Source organism: Cyanistes caeruleus, chromosome 14, assembly GCF_971803275.1.
Source record: "Cyanistes caeruleus chromosome 14, bCyaCae1.hap1.1, whole genome shotgun sequence".
NCBI classification, from domain to species: domain Eukaryota; kingdom Metazoa; phylum Chordata; class Aves; order Passeriformes; family Paridae; genus Cyanistes; species Cyanistes caeruleus.
In genome coordinates this window covers 16,068,946-16,089,960 of record NC_141714.1, presented here as the reverse complement: position 1 = coordinate 16,089,960, position 21,015 = coordinate 16,068,946, and the positions used below count along the sequence as shown (strand labels likewise).

Genomic DNA, 21,015 nt, shown 5'->3' with positions numbered 1-21,015 from the left:
ACCCCTGATACCACAAAACCTGTTGGAAAATGGTTTTAAAGCAAGAAAAAATTGCAATGTAAGATCCCTGTGCAAACACTGGACCCATTCCTTCCGCCAAGAGTTTATAATCTATTTTTTAAGTTTTTATTCATGCTGGGGGTTTTTTCCCTCCCCCTATTCCAGTAGGAATGTCACATTTATAAATCAGGTGGAAGCAGATATTGCAGGTGTGAGAATTTCCAGCATGATGGGGTTGGTGGACCGGTAGCACCAAGTTCCTGCACTGGTGGGAACTGGTGTGACTGGTTCAACTCTGTTTTAATTAATACCTAATAAAAAAAATTCTATAATTCCACAGGGATTATAAAAAATCCCACTTTTGGAGTAAATGTGACCCGTTAATGTCCCTGTTAAGGTTTTTTCTAATGATTCCACAGGAAAAAAACCCCAATATTTTCTGTGCAATCCTCCCCCAAACCAATCTGCAGTGACGGGGCTGTACTCACCTGCTGGAGTGGAGAATTTAAATGGAAGAACAAAAAGAAACTGAAATTGCCTTAGGGATTGAGGTCAGGTGAAGGTTAATCAAAGGAAATGACAGTAAAATGGCATTCAGGGCTCTGGGTACATTTTTAATCATTCCTCTCTCTGTCGCTCATAAAAGACACAAAAGATGTCCAACTTTTTGCCATTGTATTTAGTTAAGGATGACTTTTATTTTTGTCTTGATTGTTTTAAAATAGCCTCTCTTTTTGATTTCTCTAGTAGATTTAGCTCCTGAAAACTTCCATTGCCGTGCCTTAAAGATGTGTGTGGGAAATTGGGAATGTGTGTGTGGGGGGAAGAAGAATGTTAAGAAAAGGGAGTAATTTTCCCCAGAATATCTCTCATTTTAACTTCTCTTTCTCAAGTGATAGATTTTGAAGGATTTCTAGAAGTCATGGGTTTAGGGAATAAATACTCAGAAAAGCTAAATATTCACATTATTACACAAGTGTCAAGCTAAGTGAAGTTCACGATTGCAATTATTGGAAACAAGAACAGCTTCTTTCACATTCTGCTATCTACAAGTTATAGTCCTGGTTTTAAATCAAAGTATTTTTTATATTTTTTTGTAAAAAATATTAGAGTAATCTCCACTATTGCTAGGAAATTGTGAAGTCATGTCTGAATTTGCAGGCTGTTGGTGATATTCTGATTTTGTGCATGTGAAAAGGCCCCGTTTGGGAGCTTTTCTTTCCCGAGTTTGGAGTTGTCACTTTCTGCCCGTCACCTCAGATAACTTTGGCATAACTACAACAGGAACAGGAGCAACTTTATGTAACTTATAACTGCCCAAGGCGACTTTTAAAAAATGTGAGCAATGCTTTATTTTTTTTCCCCCGACTCTGTTTGTATAGGCTCCCTTCCCCCTGTAACACAAAGGGTCCTAAATGGGATGGATTAAACCCAAACAGCTTTTAACAGAGGTAACTTGGTGTAGCAAATGTGTTCTCCCTGCTCTTTTCATCAGTGTTGTGCACTGAGCCCCTTGAATGATGCAGCTGGAGCTGAGCTTAGGCAGGACCTTGAGCCAAATTTAGGCGAGACCTTAAGCTTTTGGAGAGGTTTAAAAGCCACATCCCTGAAGCCCCATGCAGAGAGTGTCCCCACTGTGAGTTGCAGGAAAATGAGATTTTATGCATATGAATGCTCCATACTTTTTTGGGGGAAAAAAAATAAAAATAAAATAGTCTGGAAGTGATTTCCCTGTGTGTCCTTGTGCCGGTGTGGCCGGGATTGCCACTGGGAATGTGGCACTTTTCCGCCAGATCCCGCTTTGCAAGAGCTGCCACATGGATGCCAGATGGGCTCTCTGCCAGGGAGGAGGAGGAGGAGGAGGAGGAGGGAAAGCCCTGCCCACCCTGCAAATGCTGCTGAGAAAATCCTGTCAGGGAACTGTAAAAATTGGAGAAAATGGGAAATGTGTATCAGAAGTGGTGGAGCAAAGGTTGAGTTGAGCTGAGCTCGATTCCAGAAAAGGGGAGAGGGACACAGTGGGGAGGGCTCTGGTGCTGGGAGTGCAGGGGCTCCCTGCAACAAGTGCCTCCTTTTGCAGGCACAGGGAGAGGAGGAACCCGGGGATTTCCATGTTCACAGGGTCTGACTGGGATTTTCTGGCTGGAACAATGCCAGTGTCAGGTTTATGGAGGGCATTTTTCAACGCAGCCTCAGCCCGAGCAGCCAGTTCTGCTCCTGTAACTCCCTGTCTGGTAAAAACTCTGTCCTGCTAACAGAAATCCAAATGGGTTTTGGTGTGTCTTTGGCCAAATAGGAATATCTGTTTAAGAAAAAGAGGAAAACATGAGAGAGATCATTTGAAATGAAAATTGAGTACCTGAGTTGAAGGCAGCATTAACTGCTGACAACTGGAAAACTCTTGGACTGAGGGAATGTGATTTTTCCACCTGGTCTGGTGGAAGATGCCCCTGCCCATGGCAGGGGAGTTGAAATGGATGAGCTTTAATGTCCCTTCCAAACCATACCATCCTAGGATTTCTTTTTTTTTAACAAACAACATAACCTCAGAATTTTGCTGAAATAAACGCTAAAGAACCATGGCCAGAGCATATCTCTATTTTTAAAACATGCAATAAAAATATTCAGTCTATTACAGCCCTGCCTGCCTAGATTATTCAAGTATGGCAAAGAACAAGTTGGTTTTATTGCAACTACAGGGATGATCACTCCTGTCCTGCCCAAGGAGCCCATCCTGGATCAGGGCTGCTTGTGAGGACAAGAAGTAGCTGGATTAATGGCTTTGGGTGTTTGCAGTGTTGCAAAGTGGGATAAAATAGGAGTATTTAGAGTTTTCCCATGGGTGGAAAGTGGGGTTTGTGGGCAGAAAGGGGGTCTCGTGTTCAGTCTCTGCTGAAGCTGAGGTGAGGGCAGTGAAGCAGCTGAGCTGAGGGGAAGCTCTGCCTGGTATCTCACAGATTTTCAGGCTGGTTTTTACATCTTGTACCAAATTTCCAGCCTGACAGGGGGGGTCAGGGTGAGGAACCTCACTGGAGCATCAAAGGAATATGATAAAATATGATGGAGGAACAGCAACAACCGATGGCTTTGCATTTCCTTTCGCTCCCCGTTTTTGGAGAGAAACCTTCCATGCGAGTATTCTCAGGTGATGCCTTGGTTTCTGTTGGAATAAATTGCTTGTCTCAGTTTGATCCCTGAGCCTTTTGATAAAAATAACGTGGTTTTGTGCCTTATTAGAAGCATGGCTGAGTCCAAACCCTGGCAGGGCTGTGCTGGGTGTGAGGGATCAGGGAAGGTCAGGGATGAGCGCAGAGGCTCTGGTGGCTGCAGGCAAACACAGGGTTTGTCTCTGGGGTGCTCTCAGCTTTCCACCTTCATTTTCCACCCTTCCACCATCAAGATGCAGGGATGTTCTCTCCTGCCAGGGCTGTCACCAGGCCACTGGGCTCTCACTGAGCACCCAAATCAGATCCCTTGTGGAGGCAGAACCAGTCATTGCACAGCAATTTTATTGATGAGGCAGCTCATTTTATCGTGAAGGTTTCTGTGATAAATCCTCAATGTAAGCAAGGTTTGAAAAAGAAAGCAGTCAAAGCCTTTGAAAACATTTCTAAGTGGGAAAGTTTCAACATTTCTAACTGGGTGAAGCCCAGTTTTCACCAGATGCCCAGACAGGTGGGAATAACCTCCATGATATCCTGCTGGCTCATCCCTTCTCCTGGTGCTTTGTCCCACCGGCTTTTGCAGCTATGAAATGAATGAGAAGCAGAAGGCAGCCAGCTCTATTTTCAGGTTAGGGGAGCTAGATCCCCTTCCTGAGGTTATTTGTTGTATCTTCTGAAGTTAATTTAATGCTCCAAATAGAGACAAACCAGTTCTGAGGGATTTTAACCTGGAAATGCACTGGGAGCAGGCACTCCCTGCCCTCTGTGCTGCAGGAGGATGGGATTCCAGAAGCAGCTGGACACAAGCCTGTGCCATCTGCTCCAGGAGGGCCTTGCCTGAGCAGGGAGGTTGGCACCAGTGCTGCCCCCAGCCTCACCCATTATTCTGTGATGGTCTGGAGGAGGGTGTTAACAACCAGCACATTTCTCTGTGGGGTTGGTTTGGAAACAGGAGCTGCCTGGAAGGAGATCTTTGCAACCAGGGTGGTTGTCCTAACTAAAATCATCAGAAATATGGGAGGGTCGTGGCTGCCTGGGCAGCCCAGAGAGGCTTTGGACCATTTGCTGAGGCCACCTGTGGTTTTGGGTTTAGAGAATGTGTCACCATTTTACTCTTGCATCTGTTCAAAGTCCTAATTCTGTGCATCAGTGTCTTTCAGATGAAGAAAGTGAAATCCTTTCTTGCCCCTGGTGTCTGAGCAAATTGATATCAAATTCTCTAATGAAAAGACAACTGTTGTCAGCAGAGGCAAGCAACAAGAAAATCTGGGACAGGAGGTAACTTCATGATGGATTCTACATCCTCAGGGACTTTCTAAGCTCTGAGGATTAATTTTCTATTATATCCACGTGTGGGGCTTCCCTTAAATACACTTCCACTAACAACTTAATACTTTTTTCAATTACAGTATCATAAAATGCTACAACTTTTTTTGACATTCTGCCACTTGGAGGCCAAGGCTTTCATCACTGTGACTGTTGTTGCACCCTTTTGCTTTTATTAAATCTTTTTGCTGCCCCACTGAAGCCATGGTTTTGTGGAGAAAAAGGAAAAAAAGGGAGAAAACTCCTTAGGAACTGAACTTCTGCAGGGGTTTGCACTCCATGAGCTTGATCTACAAGTCCTGATGGACTTGCAAATCCTTCAGAAGTGCCTCTTCTCAGTATTTTAGCTCAGTTGCCTCAGTTTATTTTTTTTTTAAAAAAAATCATTATATATTCTTTATTTTACCATTTCTATTTCCTGTACTCTAAGAACTCTTTCAGACAAAAAAGGGCATTTTTACTTGTCCACATCCTTGACTGTGTGAGATAAATCCAGAGCACCAGAGATCCTCTGATCAGAATTTCCTGCAGTGTATCAGAATTTCATGGAGCACCTGAAAAAGAATTGCTCATAGTATGAGCCAATGGTTTATCAAGAAGAAGAATTTGGATAACTACAGGTTACAACCTATTTTAGGAGAGTGGTCAGTAGCTCAAATCATTTTGGGTTCTCCACCTGGAAGTGTAGGGAGCTGGAGAAGGAAAAATAGTGTGAGGTGTCTGAAAATGACCTGAGTGCCAGGTGGGGCTGTGTTCCCCTTTGGAACACTGATGGATCAGTGCTGTGGGGTCACTTCTGGTAGAGCAAGGCTTGAGGGGCTTCTTCACCTGGGAGCTCACAGAACACTGTTGATTTTGCTGGCACTGAGGAAGAAGGATGCCCTGATTTCACAGAACAGCTCAAAACTCTGTAATTGTTGGGAATATTAATCCACTTGCCCCCAAGTAAATCAGTATTTTTCAATGTTTTTGTGATTTTATAACCAAAAGTAGGTATCTTTAATGTAGATATATGATTTTATAGCAAAATGGTACTAAATCAGGACAAGATGAATTGAGAAGTTGGAGGTGATGGTAGAAGGAGCTTGGGAAAATCTGGAGATTCCCATGGGAGAGCAGAGGCTCCGTGGGCAGGCATAGGGCAGGCAGGGACCAGGAGCTCTGCCTGTCCCTCAGCCAGGATGGAATCATGGAAAGGTTTGGGTTTGAAGGACCTGAAAGTTCATCCAGTTCCATCCCCTGCCATGGGCAGAGACACCTTCCACTATCCCAGGCTGCTCCAAGCCCTGTCCAGCCTGGCCTTGGGCACTTCCAGGGATCTAGGGGAGTCCACAACCCAAAGGCTGGGTCAATAGAAGTGCTGGAGAACAAGGCTGCACAGCTGCTTTCCCACATTTTCCATCTCCTTCAGTGAGGAAAAGAGGGAAAAGCCTTCCTGACACAACGTTCACAAGGGACACGTCACTGAGTGTCAGCGCAGGGAACATGAACTGATCCCAGTTAATCTTCCCTGCCTCCTTCCGCACCTCCATTTTATAAACTGAAATTGGCAGGGAATTATGGCCACAAAACCTGATTTCTGCCTCAGTTCTGCTCCTCGGCACAGAACTACCTGACAATTAATATTTGTGTATACCTTTTGAAATCTGTGACCTTTGGGGAGTTGACAGAGCTATAATATTGGTCTTTGTGTGCTCGCCTGGCTTTTAAAGTCCCTGCCTGGTGGATGTAAGTTCAGTGGATACAGATCTGAAACTTGATTTCCTCAGTATAGCTGCATTAGCATTCAGCTGTGGGTATGTAAGATAATAGTATTAAAAGCAACCTTCCATCCTGTTGTCATGGATGCAGCACAGCCCAATCCTGGGAGCACTACACCACCAGTCTTTGTACAATCTCATTTTTATCTACAAATTTTGATTTAATTATACCAGAAATTCTGCAGCCGTCTATAATATATGATTTTATTTTCCATTTCAAGCATAAAAATGTAAGAATTGAGCAGCTCGAGCTCTTTGTCCAGCGCTCTTTTTTTTTTTTTTTTTGCATTCCAAGTATCTGTCAGTATTAGTTATGAGACTGTGTGAAATAAGTAGCCATGAAAGATGCCTGCTTTTATGACAGAATGAGTGGTTTCATGAATTTTAAAGGAGCACATTTGTATTTTCTGTTCTTGAACTACATGGGCTACTCGCAAATATGACAGAAGATAATTGTTTGAGGAATTATGATGCCTTTCAAGATTTTGCGGGATATTACTATTTTCATAATCTTTCATTTATCAGCTTCTGCGAGTTGATTTATTTATGGGTGTAATTTGGAAATTGAAGTACTCCCACTCTGGCAGCAAAGGTACATGTTTGCTTCGTGTGGCTCGTGCTCCCTCCCCTTGGCAAAAATAATGAATGTGCTAATTTTTGTGTCAGACACCGAAGGAAGGTGTCAGGGCTGGGGGCAGTCAGGTGTGATCCTGCCCCACGTGGGAGAGCCCGAAGCCTTGGGATGAGCGGGGATTTCAATCTCCAGCAGCACCCATGGCAGCAGGCAGAGCGTGTGCTCAGTTTGTTAGGATTTAAATGAGGGCATTGTTAGCAGGGATTTGGTGTGAGCGAGCAAAGGCTTCAAGCCTTTAATTGACTCGGAAAATCTTTTTAGTTGTGATTAGAGGGACAGATACTCAGCTGGTGAGGACTGATGGTGCTCCATTGAATCAATTTTCATACCCTGTCTGGAGTCAATGGAGCAGGGCTCATTTATAACCTTATACCTGGCCTGTTATTACAAAAAAAAAAACTTTCCAAACCTGATATCTGAGTGGTACAGTAACCTTTCATCAGGGAGCTGCTTGGCTCAATTAAAAAAAATTCATCAAAATCAGGGGTAAAATCCTTGGGCTAATAAATTCAGTGGAATGAGCTATTTCCATTTGGTTGGGAATTTAAGGGTGGAAACCTATGGCTGTGCTTGAAAGCTCGGTGATGGATCTGCCATACTTTCATATTTAGCATAAGGTTGTCTTCTTAAGGACTAAAATGAAGCATCTCTATATCTATATAAACTATCTCTATGTCTGCACAAAGCATCTCCCTATGAAGCATCTTTTAAAGACTAAATGAAGCATCTCTATATTCTTTTCTGGTTTAGCCTTGAAGTATTTTTATTTTTTCCCCTTGGTAATATTATCTCCCATTCCATCCCATGATAATTGCATAGAAAGATATTCTTTTATGGTTAAAAACAACAACAACAACAACAACAACAAAAACCCAACAAACCTGGGTATCTTTCTGTATTAAACTTGTCCCTAACATCTGAACGTTATCACTAAAAATCCCCTCTCGAAATTCCGTGCACGCCCATAATTAAACTGCTCTGAAAGGTGCAGTCAGGAGAACCAGGCACCAACATTATGGAGTGAAAATTAAAGAGGCAAAACATCAGAGTGTCTACTGTATGTGCCTGCTGTTAGACACTCAAGCATGGAGAACAGGATACACCTCTATGGATGGATGGCTTTCCTTATTAAAAAAACACAGTAGGACTCACAGTAGGGGAACGCACTAAAACAAGGCTTTGTAGTAATTTCCTTGAAAGAAATTTCCCAAGATAGCAACTTAAAAAAGCTTTTAATCTCACGACTGGCTCTATAGTGAGTTTTACTGGAGCCGGGATATAAAAGGCCGTTAGATTGCAGCCAATCTGGTAGAGTTGGTCTGAAGCCTCTTCCCTCCCAAGAAAAGGATTAGGCTTTCCTTGCACCAGAACAAGGGTTGAATAGATTGATGTGATTCTGGCATATTGAAGAACCTTAAATACATATCTCTCAAGTCTGAAATGAAGTGGGAAAACAGAAATCCCCTTTCCCAGCTGGAATTCTTGACCAACCACGCTACCGTGTGACACCGAGCCGATGCGTTAGATCAAGGTTCCTTCCTCGTGTCTAAATTTGAAACCACTGTCCCTCGTGATTTTGAGCTGATATTTTATTTTGGGTCTCTGAGCAGTGCCATTTCCCACTTGGGAGGAACATAAAGTGTTTCTCATAAATTCCTGATGAAGAATCCAACAGGACCGTGTCCTGCAGCAGCTCGTTGTGCTGCACTGGGCCAGTAACTCCCTCACTGGGATTTTCCTGACCTGTTGTCTATTCTACATGACTATTAAACACCAAAGCAAAGGGAAAAAACACCCCAAAATCTGTCTAAAATCCCCTTGCAAACCTGCTGGAAGGCTGGCCTGTGTGTTACAGTTACCTGATAACCCTGAAACTGCTGTGGCTGCAGCTCCGTGCTGCTCTTGGTGCTGGTGCACGTGTCCAGGGCCACAGTCTGAAATCCTGTGGCTACTCCTCAACCTTCTCCTTCCCTGCTTTGGTGCTTTGGCTTGTGGGGAGGTGGCCCCAGGGATTTGGTAGAAAGTGCTGGAGGCTGGAGGTGCAGCAGGAGCTGCCCACGCTCCCCTCCAGGCAGCACCGGAGTGCCCAGCACCGTGTGTGAGCATCGGTGGAGGAGAGGGAACATCTTGTACCTATCTTGTGTCAGCGAGCTGAGAACAGGCAAGGAACATGTCTGATAATGTGTTTCACATTGAAATAATTAAAGAGAATTGTTGCTGGAGGGAAATGTGCCTTTAAAAATTAACCCTGACATCTCTCCGACAATTTGGCGTATTACAAGAGATCCTTTTTTCCTCTCCTGTTTTTTTTTAACCCCCCCTTCTTTAGTTTTACTAAACTTGATATGCATTTTTCAGCACTTTGGAAAATGCAGAGCCTTTGAAAACTTCCCTGTACGAATAGTCTATACTTACAAGAGCAGCCCCATCTATTTTCCACTGAACTACTCGTAGGACTGATGTTTAAAGGAACGGGGCTGAAGTAAATGACACGTTCTGCAATGCCCTGGAGCCTCTGCTAGTTATTATTGTTTGAATCTCTGTCTTGATTGCATATATTGCAGTCTTCTATCACACAGGGAGCCAGTTTTGAAATCTGAATGTTGTTCCTCAAATAACCATCGAGCAGCTCGCTTTATTATTTCTTCTTATGCTGAAAAAAATCCTTGGAAATTGAAAGTAGTCATTTCCATAAAGCACTCAAAGTTTAAAAATGTTCTTTTTGAAGGAGCTGGAGAATTTGAAAACAAATGTTAATGTCTATAAACGCAGTATTACTTATTTTTTTAAAATTCAAGCTGTGACAACACCAATTGCATTCACATTTTTGTCATCTGTAGGAAGTTAAATATACAACCAGGTATCAGTGATTGGGAAGTTTGGCTTCACTATATTATGGCTATAAAAGTTATTTCCTTGTTGAAGAACTGTGCAACTTTTTATTGGGGTGAGATTCTGCATTTTCTGTTCTCCATTCGAGGATAATTTGTTAGTCCAGGGGTAGGAAATGTTTGATTCCTCTCCCTTTGTTTATTTACTAATTTGAAGCTGCATTTCCAGCCTGGAAAAGGGCACAGAAGGTGGCAGGACTGGTGAGGATGCTCAGGCTGCTTTTCCTCTCTGATGTGGCTGGAGCTGCCTCGGACCGTGTGAGTTTTCCAGGCTCTCTCCCTGTGCTGGTCACCGGGAGGAACCTGAAGATGTTATTCCAAACCTGATGGTTGGAATTCTGCAATTCCCTGGCCTGAGGAATGGCTGAGGTGCTTCTGAGGCATTCCTGGCTTTCAGTTCCACAGCTAAGAAAACAGGCATGCAAATTGTCCTTCAGACGCTGCAAAGTCTTTTTGTTTTCAATTTTTCTTTCCCTCCTTTCTTTTTTTTTCTTCTTTTGACTAATGTGTGGCCCAATGGGAGCCAAGCACAGTGCAATGTACAGGAGCAGAAGGGCACTTTTAATTCATATCTGCAGTTCCCAGGTTGCAGGGCAGATTCCTGGGTGACACTCTCCATCCTGGAGCACCTCAGTCTGGGGTTTACACTGACAGAATGAACTTGCAGAAGCCAAACCCTTCTGCATTCCTTAGTCAAGGAGAAGAGATTCAGCCTCATATTTCCTCTTCCCCTGAACTCTTGATGATTTGGTGATCTTGGGCACAATCCAAGATGCTGAGTACCCCCATGGGCATTTAACCAGGAGAGCTGATGGTTTGTGATGCTTCCTACAACTGGGTGCTCCCTTAGTGATATTAAAAACATAAAATACTTTAAAAACACTCCTTAAAAACATTTTTTCTTGGCTTGGGAAGGATTTCTGCCCTTTTTATAAAACCAGCAGCTGAGGAAGTATCTGTTAGCTGCTGGGATATGTGCTATAAGCCTGGCTGTACACAATATTGCTGGGACGTACTTTTTGGCTATTAAAGGCTCATTAAAAAAATTAAAGTCCCCACAATTTACAATATTTTCCATTGAAATAGCATGTTAACACATTTCTTTAATCAGTGTGTAACTGTCAGGGGAAAGAACAATTCATCTAGTATATGCATACATTAGGAAAAAAAAATTATCAGATTTAATTTTATTTGTTTTATATTCAGGGCTTTTTTGAAGGAATTCCTGCAGGGAAATGGTTAATCTATTTTTAACTAAAGCTTACTTTTGTAATCTATCCAGTGCTTAGAGTTCTGTCATTGATCTATGATTTATGTGATTTAAACCACCTCTTGGCTGTAACATTGGTTTCTATCCAAGATGCTGAGCTGAATACTAATTACGAGATCAAATTTATGCTGTTGGGCTAAGCAGCTGAAGGAGCTTTCCATGCAGGACTCCCTTAAACCACGCCACCGTTGAGCATTAGTGGAATATTTGGCGAGGGGGATGGGGAAAAAAAGCTGGAAAAGGGGGAAAAAAAATACAGCAGGAAAGCTGAAGTGTCCTTTGAAAGCTTTATTTTTAGTTCTCTTGAATGAGTGCACAGTGCTGGATGCAGAAATTCAGTGTGTGAATATGCACATGGGGCTGTTTTTCCAGCAGAATCTCACTAATTCCCCCTAACGACTGGGAAACCCACTGAGAAAAGCCAAATGGCACCAGCGAGCAAACAAATAAATATGATTGAGGAGATTTTATTCCAAGATGTATTTTATGCCTTTATTTTGACAAGTATCACGTTGTCAGAATGATTTATGGTATTTCAGAGCATACCAGTAAATGCACTGTAGGATGGGTCCTTACAGGAGGAAAGTCTGGGTAACAATAGCTTTGCTTTACCTCTCCTTAAAGCATTTTTGCTGAGAAATCAGCCAAGAGCACCAATTTTATAGAAAACATAGGTTTCCTTCAGTAAGAATGAGTAACAATTCCATTCTCCTGCATCACCTTTGCTGAGGAGGTCGGGATGGCAGCAATTTTCCTTGAGGGACAAGGTTTCAAAGCCTGTTCCAACAGCTCAGAATCCAAACCCCAGTCTGAAAAACAAAATAAATTTCCTATTGGAATTTTATTGATTATAATGATTTTTGAGAGGAAACATGTTCCAATGCACCATTTGACTTTCACCTCTGTTGGTATAACGTTGAGGTGTTTTGTTTTGATGATGCTGAAATATTTTAGTTTGTTCAGGCTTCTTGTTTTCTTTTTGTTTGTTCATTTATTTATTGATTGATTTGTAGTGTAGTTTTCCTGTTTCCGAATGCTTTGCCTCATATTTTGCTCCAATTGGGCAACTGGAACATTTTCAGCCTCCCACTGCACCTCATTAAAATGGAACATTTCCATAAAATGCTTTCCCATATTCAACTTTGCTGGAATCATTTTAGGAACATTTTCAGAGGTCTTTTAAGAAAATTTAATCTTCTGCACTTGGGAAAATACTGGGATTTCTCACAGAATTCCAGGTTGTGACCATTTCTCCTGCCTTTTTAACCAGGGAGTGGTGTGCTCTGCCCTCGGGGTTTGGGAAACGCGGTCTTGGCCAGCGGATCAAGGCATAGGGGGTGTCCTCAGACGCAGAACAGGGGAAGGATTTGGATCCTCTGCTGTTTCCCCTGTGATATCCATGTTGCCACCAGTGTGGATCATTGTCTGCAGCCCCGTTTGGGGGGCTGTGTGTCCCCTCCCCTGGCAGAGGTTCCTGGAGCCAGCAGGTCTTCCCGCTCCGGCCGCAGGAGGCCCTTTAGTGGGGAACTAGTTTCCTTTTATCCTTATCCTTGCTCGCTTTAAAAACAAAACCCAGAGCAAATAAAAAGCCAGAAACAGAAATAAAGCAAACAGAAAACCTTGAAGAGGTTTCTTCCAAGGGTAATTTTAGACTAATGACCTCTGGTTGTGTATCTATTGCTCATTATCTTCCTCATTTATTATTTCTCCCAATTTTAATGTGGAGAAACTAATATTTCAGTTAGATCTTTTTTCCTTTTCAAAATTATATTATTTATAGTCCACTTGATGTCATGCTTGCTTTTAATGTGCCTTGTTACAAACAATTTGCAATGTGGAAATAAGCTTTTGAATATCCATATGCACACGTGATGCTGAAGTGGGATGTGCTTGGGGACAGTGTCATTAAGAGGTGCCACAGTTCATGATCCCATTTGTGTATTTTGCTGTCCTGTGATGTCATCCTTGCCTGCCCTCTCCATACCCACAGTAGATTCATCCCTAAACGCTGCCAGTCTTAAACAGAATGGATTTCCTTACAGGCTTCAGTCTGCGAAAGGGACATTATTAAAAAAATCCTGGATGAGCCCAGGGACACTGGAGGACCCCCACGTTGTGGCTGTGATTGCAGTCAGGTCACTTTGGAGCCGCTGGATGTGAGACATTCCCTCACTGCTTCTGCAGGGAAATAATTTGCACCCTCGGTGATGTTGTTGATCTTGAACGATCTGAGGTAAAACAACAGAAGTGAGGATGGGTCTGGAGTTAATTGCTGTCATGGTCTGAGGGACTTCAAAGGGAGGATTTTACCAGAAGCCTCATTAAATGGGCTGGCTATTTTACTGTGCTGAGCAGGTGGCTGGAGTGCTCCAAAGGGAAGTGTTGGGAGGTGGGAAGCACCTCGGGGACTCTCCGTGGCCGGGGGGCTGCTGGGGCAGGGAGGAGCTCCAGCAGAGGCTCCCAAGGTGGGCCAAGGGCTGGACACGTGCCAGGGGAGACTTGTGAGGGCCATGGACCCCAGGCCAGCCCAGTGGGGTCCCCATCCTGAGCAGGAGCTGTTCCTTTGGAGCCTTGGCTCGTGGGACTGACGCTGTGGAAGCCACACGGGGCCTGTGTGGCCTTGGGACGGTGGCGGTGCCCATGGCCAGGAGTCTGGATGTCATGGCAGCCTTCCTTCTCTGCTCCAGGCCTTGCCCTGATCTCCACCTGCCTCTTACACTGCTTTTACAGAGCAAAAACTCACTGAGGAGCAGAGAAATCCTCTATAAAACAGAACAAAAAAGAAAAGTATCATTCTAGAGGAAATATATACAATATTCTGAATATATAGACACATACACATGCACTAAATATTTGTTCTATTTTCCTTTTCTTTCTCTGCAGCACAACTGTTAAATTAACAATTGGTTTTGACAGTGAACTGAGGGGATTTCAACTGAAAGTATGGAAACTAAGATTGTAGTGAAGTAACACATCCCTGTGCTTCCACCTGGGTACAGAAAATGTGATTTATACCTCATAGATGAGCAGGTATTTTATCTATCTTCATAGATATATCAATAGTACACGAGGGAATTTATTTACTCAGACACAGAACCATAATAGAGTGATTTGGATTGAAGGGGACCTCAAAGATCATCTTGTTCCACCCCTTGGGCAGGGACAACTTCCCCTAGCCCAGGTTGCTCCAAGCCCCATCCAACCTGGCCTTGGGCACTTCCAGGGATGAGGCAGCCACAGCTTCTCTGGGCAGGGCAATCATGGCAGAGGAAATCCAGATTTTTCTCTGTCTCCACAGGGTGCTCTCTAATCCCACAGATGCAAAATAGATGAGTAAAAGGTTTGAGCTCAACTCGGACTGCTGAGAATTCAAGAAAAAGAAAAACCACCACACAGCTTTTGCCCTTGGGAATCCATTTTTTCAGCAGCACCCAAAAAATGTGTCTCCTTAAGTTTAAATCCCAGCAAACAAACAGCAGAGAAATCCAAACCACATCAGGCATTTGGGATGCCCTTCTTAAGGAATTAGCAGCCCTGGAGGAGCTGAAGTACCTTTAAAGCACTGCTGGGTTTTCACAGAAAATGATTACAAGTTCAGAGATAATTTATAAAAGAGCGTAGGAGCTCTGTAGTTTCTGCAAACCAGTGGAAATTAATAAAACCCAAGGCTGGCTATTAGATAAACCCGAGCAGACAAAGTGTGTGTAACTACCCGTAGAGGGGCTGACATGATGAATGATGATGGATCCAAACCCATCTGAAGTTCTTTAGAAATAATAGCAGCATAAAGTCATTTCTATAGGGTACCTAAACGTGCCTGAAACAACAGTATATTGAAGGTTGCATATTATGCTAAGAATGACAAGTATTTATGATTGGAAGGTGTCTGGGCTGGGATTATCACTTTTTGTAAACCTTTTCTCACTTCTTTAATCTTTGATTTAAAGACCTGTCCAGAGATTAAAAATAAAAAAGGGGCTGATTCCTAAAATTGTCTTTCAGAGATAGTAAATACCTTCTCACCTCAGTGCCTGGTAGTACACAGGTGTTTTCCTTCTGGATGGATGAACGTTTTCTTGGGGGAACTGTTGGGGGGAGGCACCTGAGTAACAGGAAGGAGGGTGGGAAAAAGTTCAGCTCAGTTAAGTTAAACTCTGTTCAGCTAAACTCCTTCCTAGGACTGGGAAAGAAAAATCCTCCTGTGTGGTGCCAGTTGTGTCTAGCGAGTTTTATATTATTGCAATTGTAAATGTTGTTGAGTTTGCTGTTTGGGGGGGGTTTAAAGTGTTTTTTTCTTATATTTATGGTCACAGCACTTGTGGTTAAATGTGGAAGCTGGAGGAAAATAATGGGTGCAAGTGTAGAAAATGGACAGGAATGTGTAATCACGAGGGGCACGCAGTTTTAGAAGTAAAATAGAGTCTTACTTTAAAAGGAAGTACTTTAAAAATTATTTTTAGAAGTAAAATGGCCCTTCTGCTGAACTGCTGCCTTCCAGTTGTCTTTGTGCCTCTGGTGTTGTTGTCCTGCTCAAATGAGAAGGACAGATTTTGATTACAGGTTTTTTCTGAGACTACAACAAACACAACCTGTGTCTGTCTCAGGTTTGGAAGGAGAGAAACTTTAGTGCCGTGCACAGATTGATTTCCAAAACCTGAGGGTTTCCAGCTTTCCCTAACCTTTGCTAACACACTGCAGCAATGTGTTCTCTGAGCATGTTGATTCTCTTAGGTCTGTAAGAGCCTTTGAGACAGAGCTAATTTTTTCAGCGTTGACTGTGGAGATTTGTGACTTCAGATGTGAATGTCCCTTTCTCAACCCCGCTGCCAGTGACCCACTGCACAGCAAGTGTCTCACATTATAAAGTGCTTATTCACAGAGGGCTCTGACCAAGGCTATCTGGAGGGTGGGAGATGCTTTCCTGGCAATGGGATGTGAACATCGTGGGGCAGATCTTCAGCTGGGATAAAAAATCCTGCTTGGTCTCTGTGGCTCAAAGGACGTCTGTTAATTCATGTGGAAAATTCGCGACCCCGGAGAGATCACGAAGTTCAGTGTCCTTGAGCAAGTGCCACACTTTGCAGTCAAGATCAAAATGTCTTTCTCCCTCGAATTCCTTTGAATTTTAATTTTTCTAAAAGTCCTTTAAATTGTTTTATACTGAAACCTGCAGTATTATCCAAGAAAACTTGGAGGAATTCTCAGTGTGTTCTCCCTTTCTCTTTTAATAAGTTATTGAATTTCCACACTGGTAAGACTATGGAGCACTGGAAGCTCACCTGGCTCCTCTGCTCATGGGCTGTGCTCATCCAGGGCAGAGGCTGAGCTCTGACATGGCCATTACCACCAAGGCAGCCATCCAGGACTTTATTTGGTTATCCTTGAAGAGCCTCAGTCTTTGATTTCCAGTTTAGTTACATCAAGTATTTGAGGAAAGTCTCTTAGCTGGAGGATTTTGGAGGGCAGACTGGGAGCTGGTTTGCCTGCCAGGGCTGTGCTCTGGGCACTTTTCTCTTGTGTTTTGGTGGTGAATTGAGAGGTGGGATTGCCTTGTGCTGGAGCAAATCCCCTGAGCAGAGGATTTTCAGATTCCTTGGCATCGGTGCAGCGCAGCCAGGCAGCCCTCAGGCAGTGCAGCTTTCCTCCTCTCCTTTGGAGAGCAGCAAGGCACTTGGAAAAATGAATCATCTCCTGGCACAAAATCTTGCCTTGCTGCAGGAGCTTTTGTCTTCTTGTTGGGGCATCAGACTGCTGATGTTGTGCTTGTTCACCTCCCAAGGCACAGGCCATTTGTCAAATTCAAGCCAACAAACCCAGGAGGGTGAGGTGCATTAACCTGGGGACAGGAGGGACCATCACCATCACTTCACACACTTGGTTACATAGGAGTTGAGGACAATAGCCTTTGCTATTTCCCCAAAATGCCTTTTTTCAGCCAGGGAATGAGCCCTTTGTCCATCATTTAGATGTGCCAGAGGATCTTTATCTTCCTTTTTAATCCCTGGTGCTGGAGGTGGTGACAGGCTGGAGGGCAGTCCCATGAGGCTCCCCCCTCATCAACACCTGGGTTGCTTCCCCCTTAATCCCACCACCAGGGCCCGAGAGCAGCTGTGTTCCACAGCCCTGCCACGTTTGAGGAGTCTGTTATCTGTGTTAATTTCTTTATTTTTAATAAATTGGACACAAACATCTCAGAGACCTCCCCCCCTTCCCATCAGCTCTCATCATGGCTTCTACTGCAAAGTCAGGCAAAGTTATCTTTGCTACTATGAATTTTATCAAATCGAAATACAAACAATTAAAAAGAAGTGGTCTCAGGCAGCAAGGTGGCCCTTGAGTGCCTCAGTCAAGTGTTGCATTTATGCACTGAACTTCTAATTATTTATTTTTATTTTTTTTTACATTATTCTCTTGCACTTGTTGCTTTATGTGAGTCCATGGAGAAGATAAAACGAACCATTGGGAGGAAATGTGCTGTTGCTGTACAAAATACTGTCAAGTGGAGAGAGGTTTAGTGTTTCTCTGCCCATCCCTTCCAATCTTTTTGGTTAATTATGACTTTCCTTATTACATAAAGCAACTGCTTTATGTAAAATGGCTTAAGACCTTAAAAATTAAATTTAAGCTTGAAAATCTGAGTACTCAGTGTGGGAAAAGCTTTGCTCTTGAGAAGGTCTGTCACCTTTCCTTTGACTTACAAAGGGTTTAAAGGGTTTCTGTAGAGAGATCAGTGTTGGGAAGGTGCTGGGAGCATGGTTCTGTCCTGAGCAGCATTACAGATAATTCCAGGTTTATGCATATAAAGATGTGTGAGTGGTTGTAATAAATAATCTACTGCTCTCTAAAGGAGAGAGTCTGCTCCCTGCTCCTCACAGGTGGGAGGTTCTGGCTGGGGTGAGAGCCATTCTCTGGTGTGCTCCTCACTGGGGCAGGGGTGCCTCCCCCGTGGTCCTGGGGGTCACAGGGGACCCCTGTGCCAGCTGTGCTGCCTCTGCCTCCCACCAAGCCCCCGCTCTGGGCTGGGTCAAGAACCTGAAAGCCAAGACCTGTTCCTAGCAGCAAATCCATCAAATATAAACCCTGTGCTTACCTGAGAGCCATTGTGTCATTAACAGATAGACTTGATGGTCTTAGAGGCCTTTTCCAACCTAATTGGTTCTGTCATTAGCAGGATGAACCAACAATTCTATCTGTAGGCACATAAGTACCCTGTGTCCCAAAGGTGACCCCAGAGCAGGTGATCCCCATGGCAATGCTCTCCAGGCCTTTCTCTTTTTCTCAGCAAGAAGCTTTTTCTCCAAGCTGATGCCACCCCTGCAGTCTCTGCCAGTTCACTCTGTGTGATGCATTTCTAATTTGTGCTATTTTGACCTTCTCCAGCAGAAGGTGTGGTAGTTCTTCAGTGAAGGGTTGTGGAAGTGCCCTCGGGTCCTCCTTGCTCAGCCAGTGAGTGCCCTGCATGAAATGCTTTCTTTCCTGTTGTCTGAAAATCAGGATTGCTTTGCTCTGTGCTGCCACACCCCCTGGCCAGCCAGCAGGCTCTTCTGGAGACTCGGGCTTCCTGGATTCCATTAACATTTTGTTAATGAAATAGTGCTTTGTCAAAGAGTCTTGAAAACTTAAAAGGGTATTTAAGCTTCTTCCATGAGTCAATACCATGTAATGTCAACATTACCACGAAGGGATAATTCAGAGATGTCACACAAAGCTTGTGTTATGCCATTTGCAGTCTGGCAAAACAGCTCAGCATTTATGTTGTTTAATCCATCTTCAGAAATCTTTTGTTCTGAAAAAGTTTGAGATCAATCTTGTCAGTATTTACTGACACAAAGCTGATGTAAGTCACTGTGCTCCTATTGACTTCATCTGAGTTGTAACGATTTACCCCAGGCTCGAATTAAGCCCAAATTAGGCATATGAAAAACTCAATACCAAACTTTTAAGGAAGATGAAGCTGAATGGCTCAGACCTTGGAAATGAGAATGTGGATAGAAGTAGACTGGAGTAAACAGTCTGCAATGGCCTGGGACAGTACAGACACAATTTGAAGAGACTTAAGGAAAAATAACCTTATCTAAAGCTTTGCAATGATGAGATAATGTACCTGGCATTGATGAAATAATGTACCTGGCTAGAAGGAAAGAGGAAATACAGAACTGGAGTTCAGATCTGAGCACTGGCAGTGAGATTGGGGGCATAGGGACTGAATTCCACGATGCACATGCTGCAGTGTCCCAGGCTTGTCACTGTCACGGCAATTCTGGTCAAGGTACACGAAACCTTTTTTTCCATTTCCCCTCCCTTTCTTTTTTTAGCAATTCTGTAATCACACCCACCACAGAAGGAAGCTGTTTCATCCTCCTGGACACTGCAGTGATGCTGTTTGTTTTACCTTTGTACTTTTTAATCCTTTTCCATTAAAGCTCTCTGTAATTGATGTATTTGAATGTAGTGAGCAGTGGCCTCAGCTTGCTTTGAAGAAAATAGACTGCCTTACTTCATCCTTGGCTGAATCCAAAATGCTTTCCCGTGATTATTTCTTGGCTGTGTTAAATCTATTTCCCTTTCAGACTCCACAGATAGATGGGGTCAACTCTGCAATATCTGAAGGGATGTGAAGTTCTTTTAAAAATTATTCACATATTTTGGTGGCAAAGGTTTCGTGTTTCATTCACACTCAGATTTTTGTTTCCAACCAGGCATTGTGGAAGCAGGCAGCATCCCACACCTGTGGAGGAGCTCAGCAGGAGAACAAATGGGGGAAAATATTCCCAATGTCGTGTTGCTGCTGGTGGCTCAGGTATGCTGAGGTAATTTGCAGGTTCTTTGGGAGCAAGAGAGACTTTCTGGGTCGATTGCACACAGCAGGAAGAAAAATAGCGTGAGGCTCTTCGTTTGTACATTTTTTGCTGTTTTACGACCTGGGAAACATTTGGGGCATAAATCAATTGCTCTTTCAGCAAAGAGCCACGGAGGTCTTGCAGCCTCCTTGCTCCAGGTGAGGTCAGTGCAAGAGCAATGGGAGTGAGGATAAAACATGGACAAAGGAAAACACGGTGCAAAAGCAGGGTAAGAAACCCTCTGAGAGCAGGGTTGAGCACTGTGTGTGTTCCTTATGGTGTGAAAGGGCCTCAAAATGCTCAGCTCTTCTGGAGAGATGCCTTGTCCAAACTGGGCTGTACCTGGCTATGTGCAGCACAAGAGGAATTTGGCAATTAAATTAAATTTTAGGCTTATGTCACAGATCCCAGTATACCTGATCAGGTGCTTTAAAGGACTAATGCATTTGCTAAGTAGAAAAATGGGAAAAACTCCACAAATGTTACGTAAGAGGCAGAATCAGACACAAAGTTTATGATCCATCCTGGCCTGCTGTTATAACCCAAATGCAGAGGGAGCACAGTGAACCTGAAACACCACAGTCAGCACTGCAGCAAAATGAAGCATGGCAATGGAGGGGATGTTTAAATTGAGGTTAAAAGGAAAACAAACCCAGAGACTTCTAATAAAAAGGAAAACTTGATATGGGGAGTAATGCAAGTGTATCTGTGAAGTGCCATTCAGGCACAGGCTGTCCCAAAGGCTTTACAGCTTTTAATAAAAATAAAGTGTGAATAAGAGGAGGCTGAGAAAGTGGTGCAGGATGGATGTGCATTTTAATCTAGTATTTTAAAAAAGATAAAAAAGTCCTTGGGGACAACAAAAACTGAGGGACTACTGCAGGTGGGAGAAACTGCAGAGGGGGGATTTGTGGCTGTGGTGTGGATGTTGGAAGAGGAGGGATGTGGCCACAATCAGGTGTGTGATGGGAATGGGAGCAGGGAGATTCAGCACAGTGGGGTTAAATCCCAGAGATGCCACTGCCCTCTCCCAGTAGCAAATAGGAATTCCCTTGCAGGTGCAGAGCAGCTACATCTCATAAAATCAGGTGTTAGAGTGATTTAATCTAAATTATTCTTAAAAATATCAA

General features: G+C 43.5%; 1 protein-coding gene across 15 annotated transcripts in view; it reads left to right on the top strand.

The window, feature by feature from the left end:
* LOC147650593 (uncharacterized) overlaps window positions 1-21,015 on the top strand; it is an 86,787-nt gene that overhangs the window by 30,555 nt on the left and 35,217 nt on the right. For 11 of the 15 annotated variants that reach the window (XR_015276269.1, XR_015276274.1, XR_015276272.1 and 8 more), the window contains one exon: window positions 19,745-19,845. Coding sequence is in view for 2 of the 15 variants with exons in the window: in XM_086850259.1 (XP_086706385.1) it covers window positions 19,745-19,855 (111 nt within the window). In the remaining 13 variants the exon portion in view is untranslated. Of the gene's footprint in view, window positions 1-13,087; window positions 13,279-13,928; window positions 14,076-19,744; window positions 19,856-21,015 lie in introns of all 15 variants that reach the window. The other 4 variants (XR_015276271.1, XR_015276267.1, XM_086850259.1 and 1 more) reach the window with 2 other exon arrangements.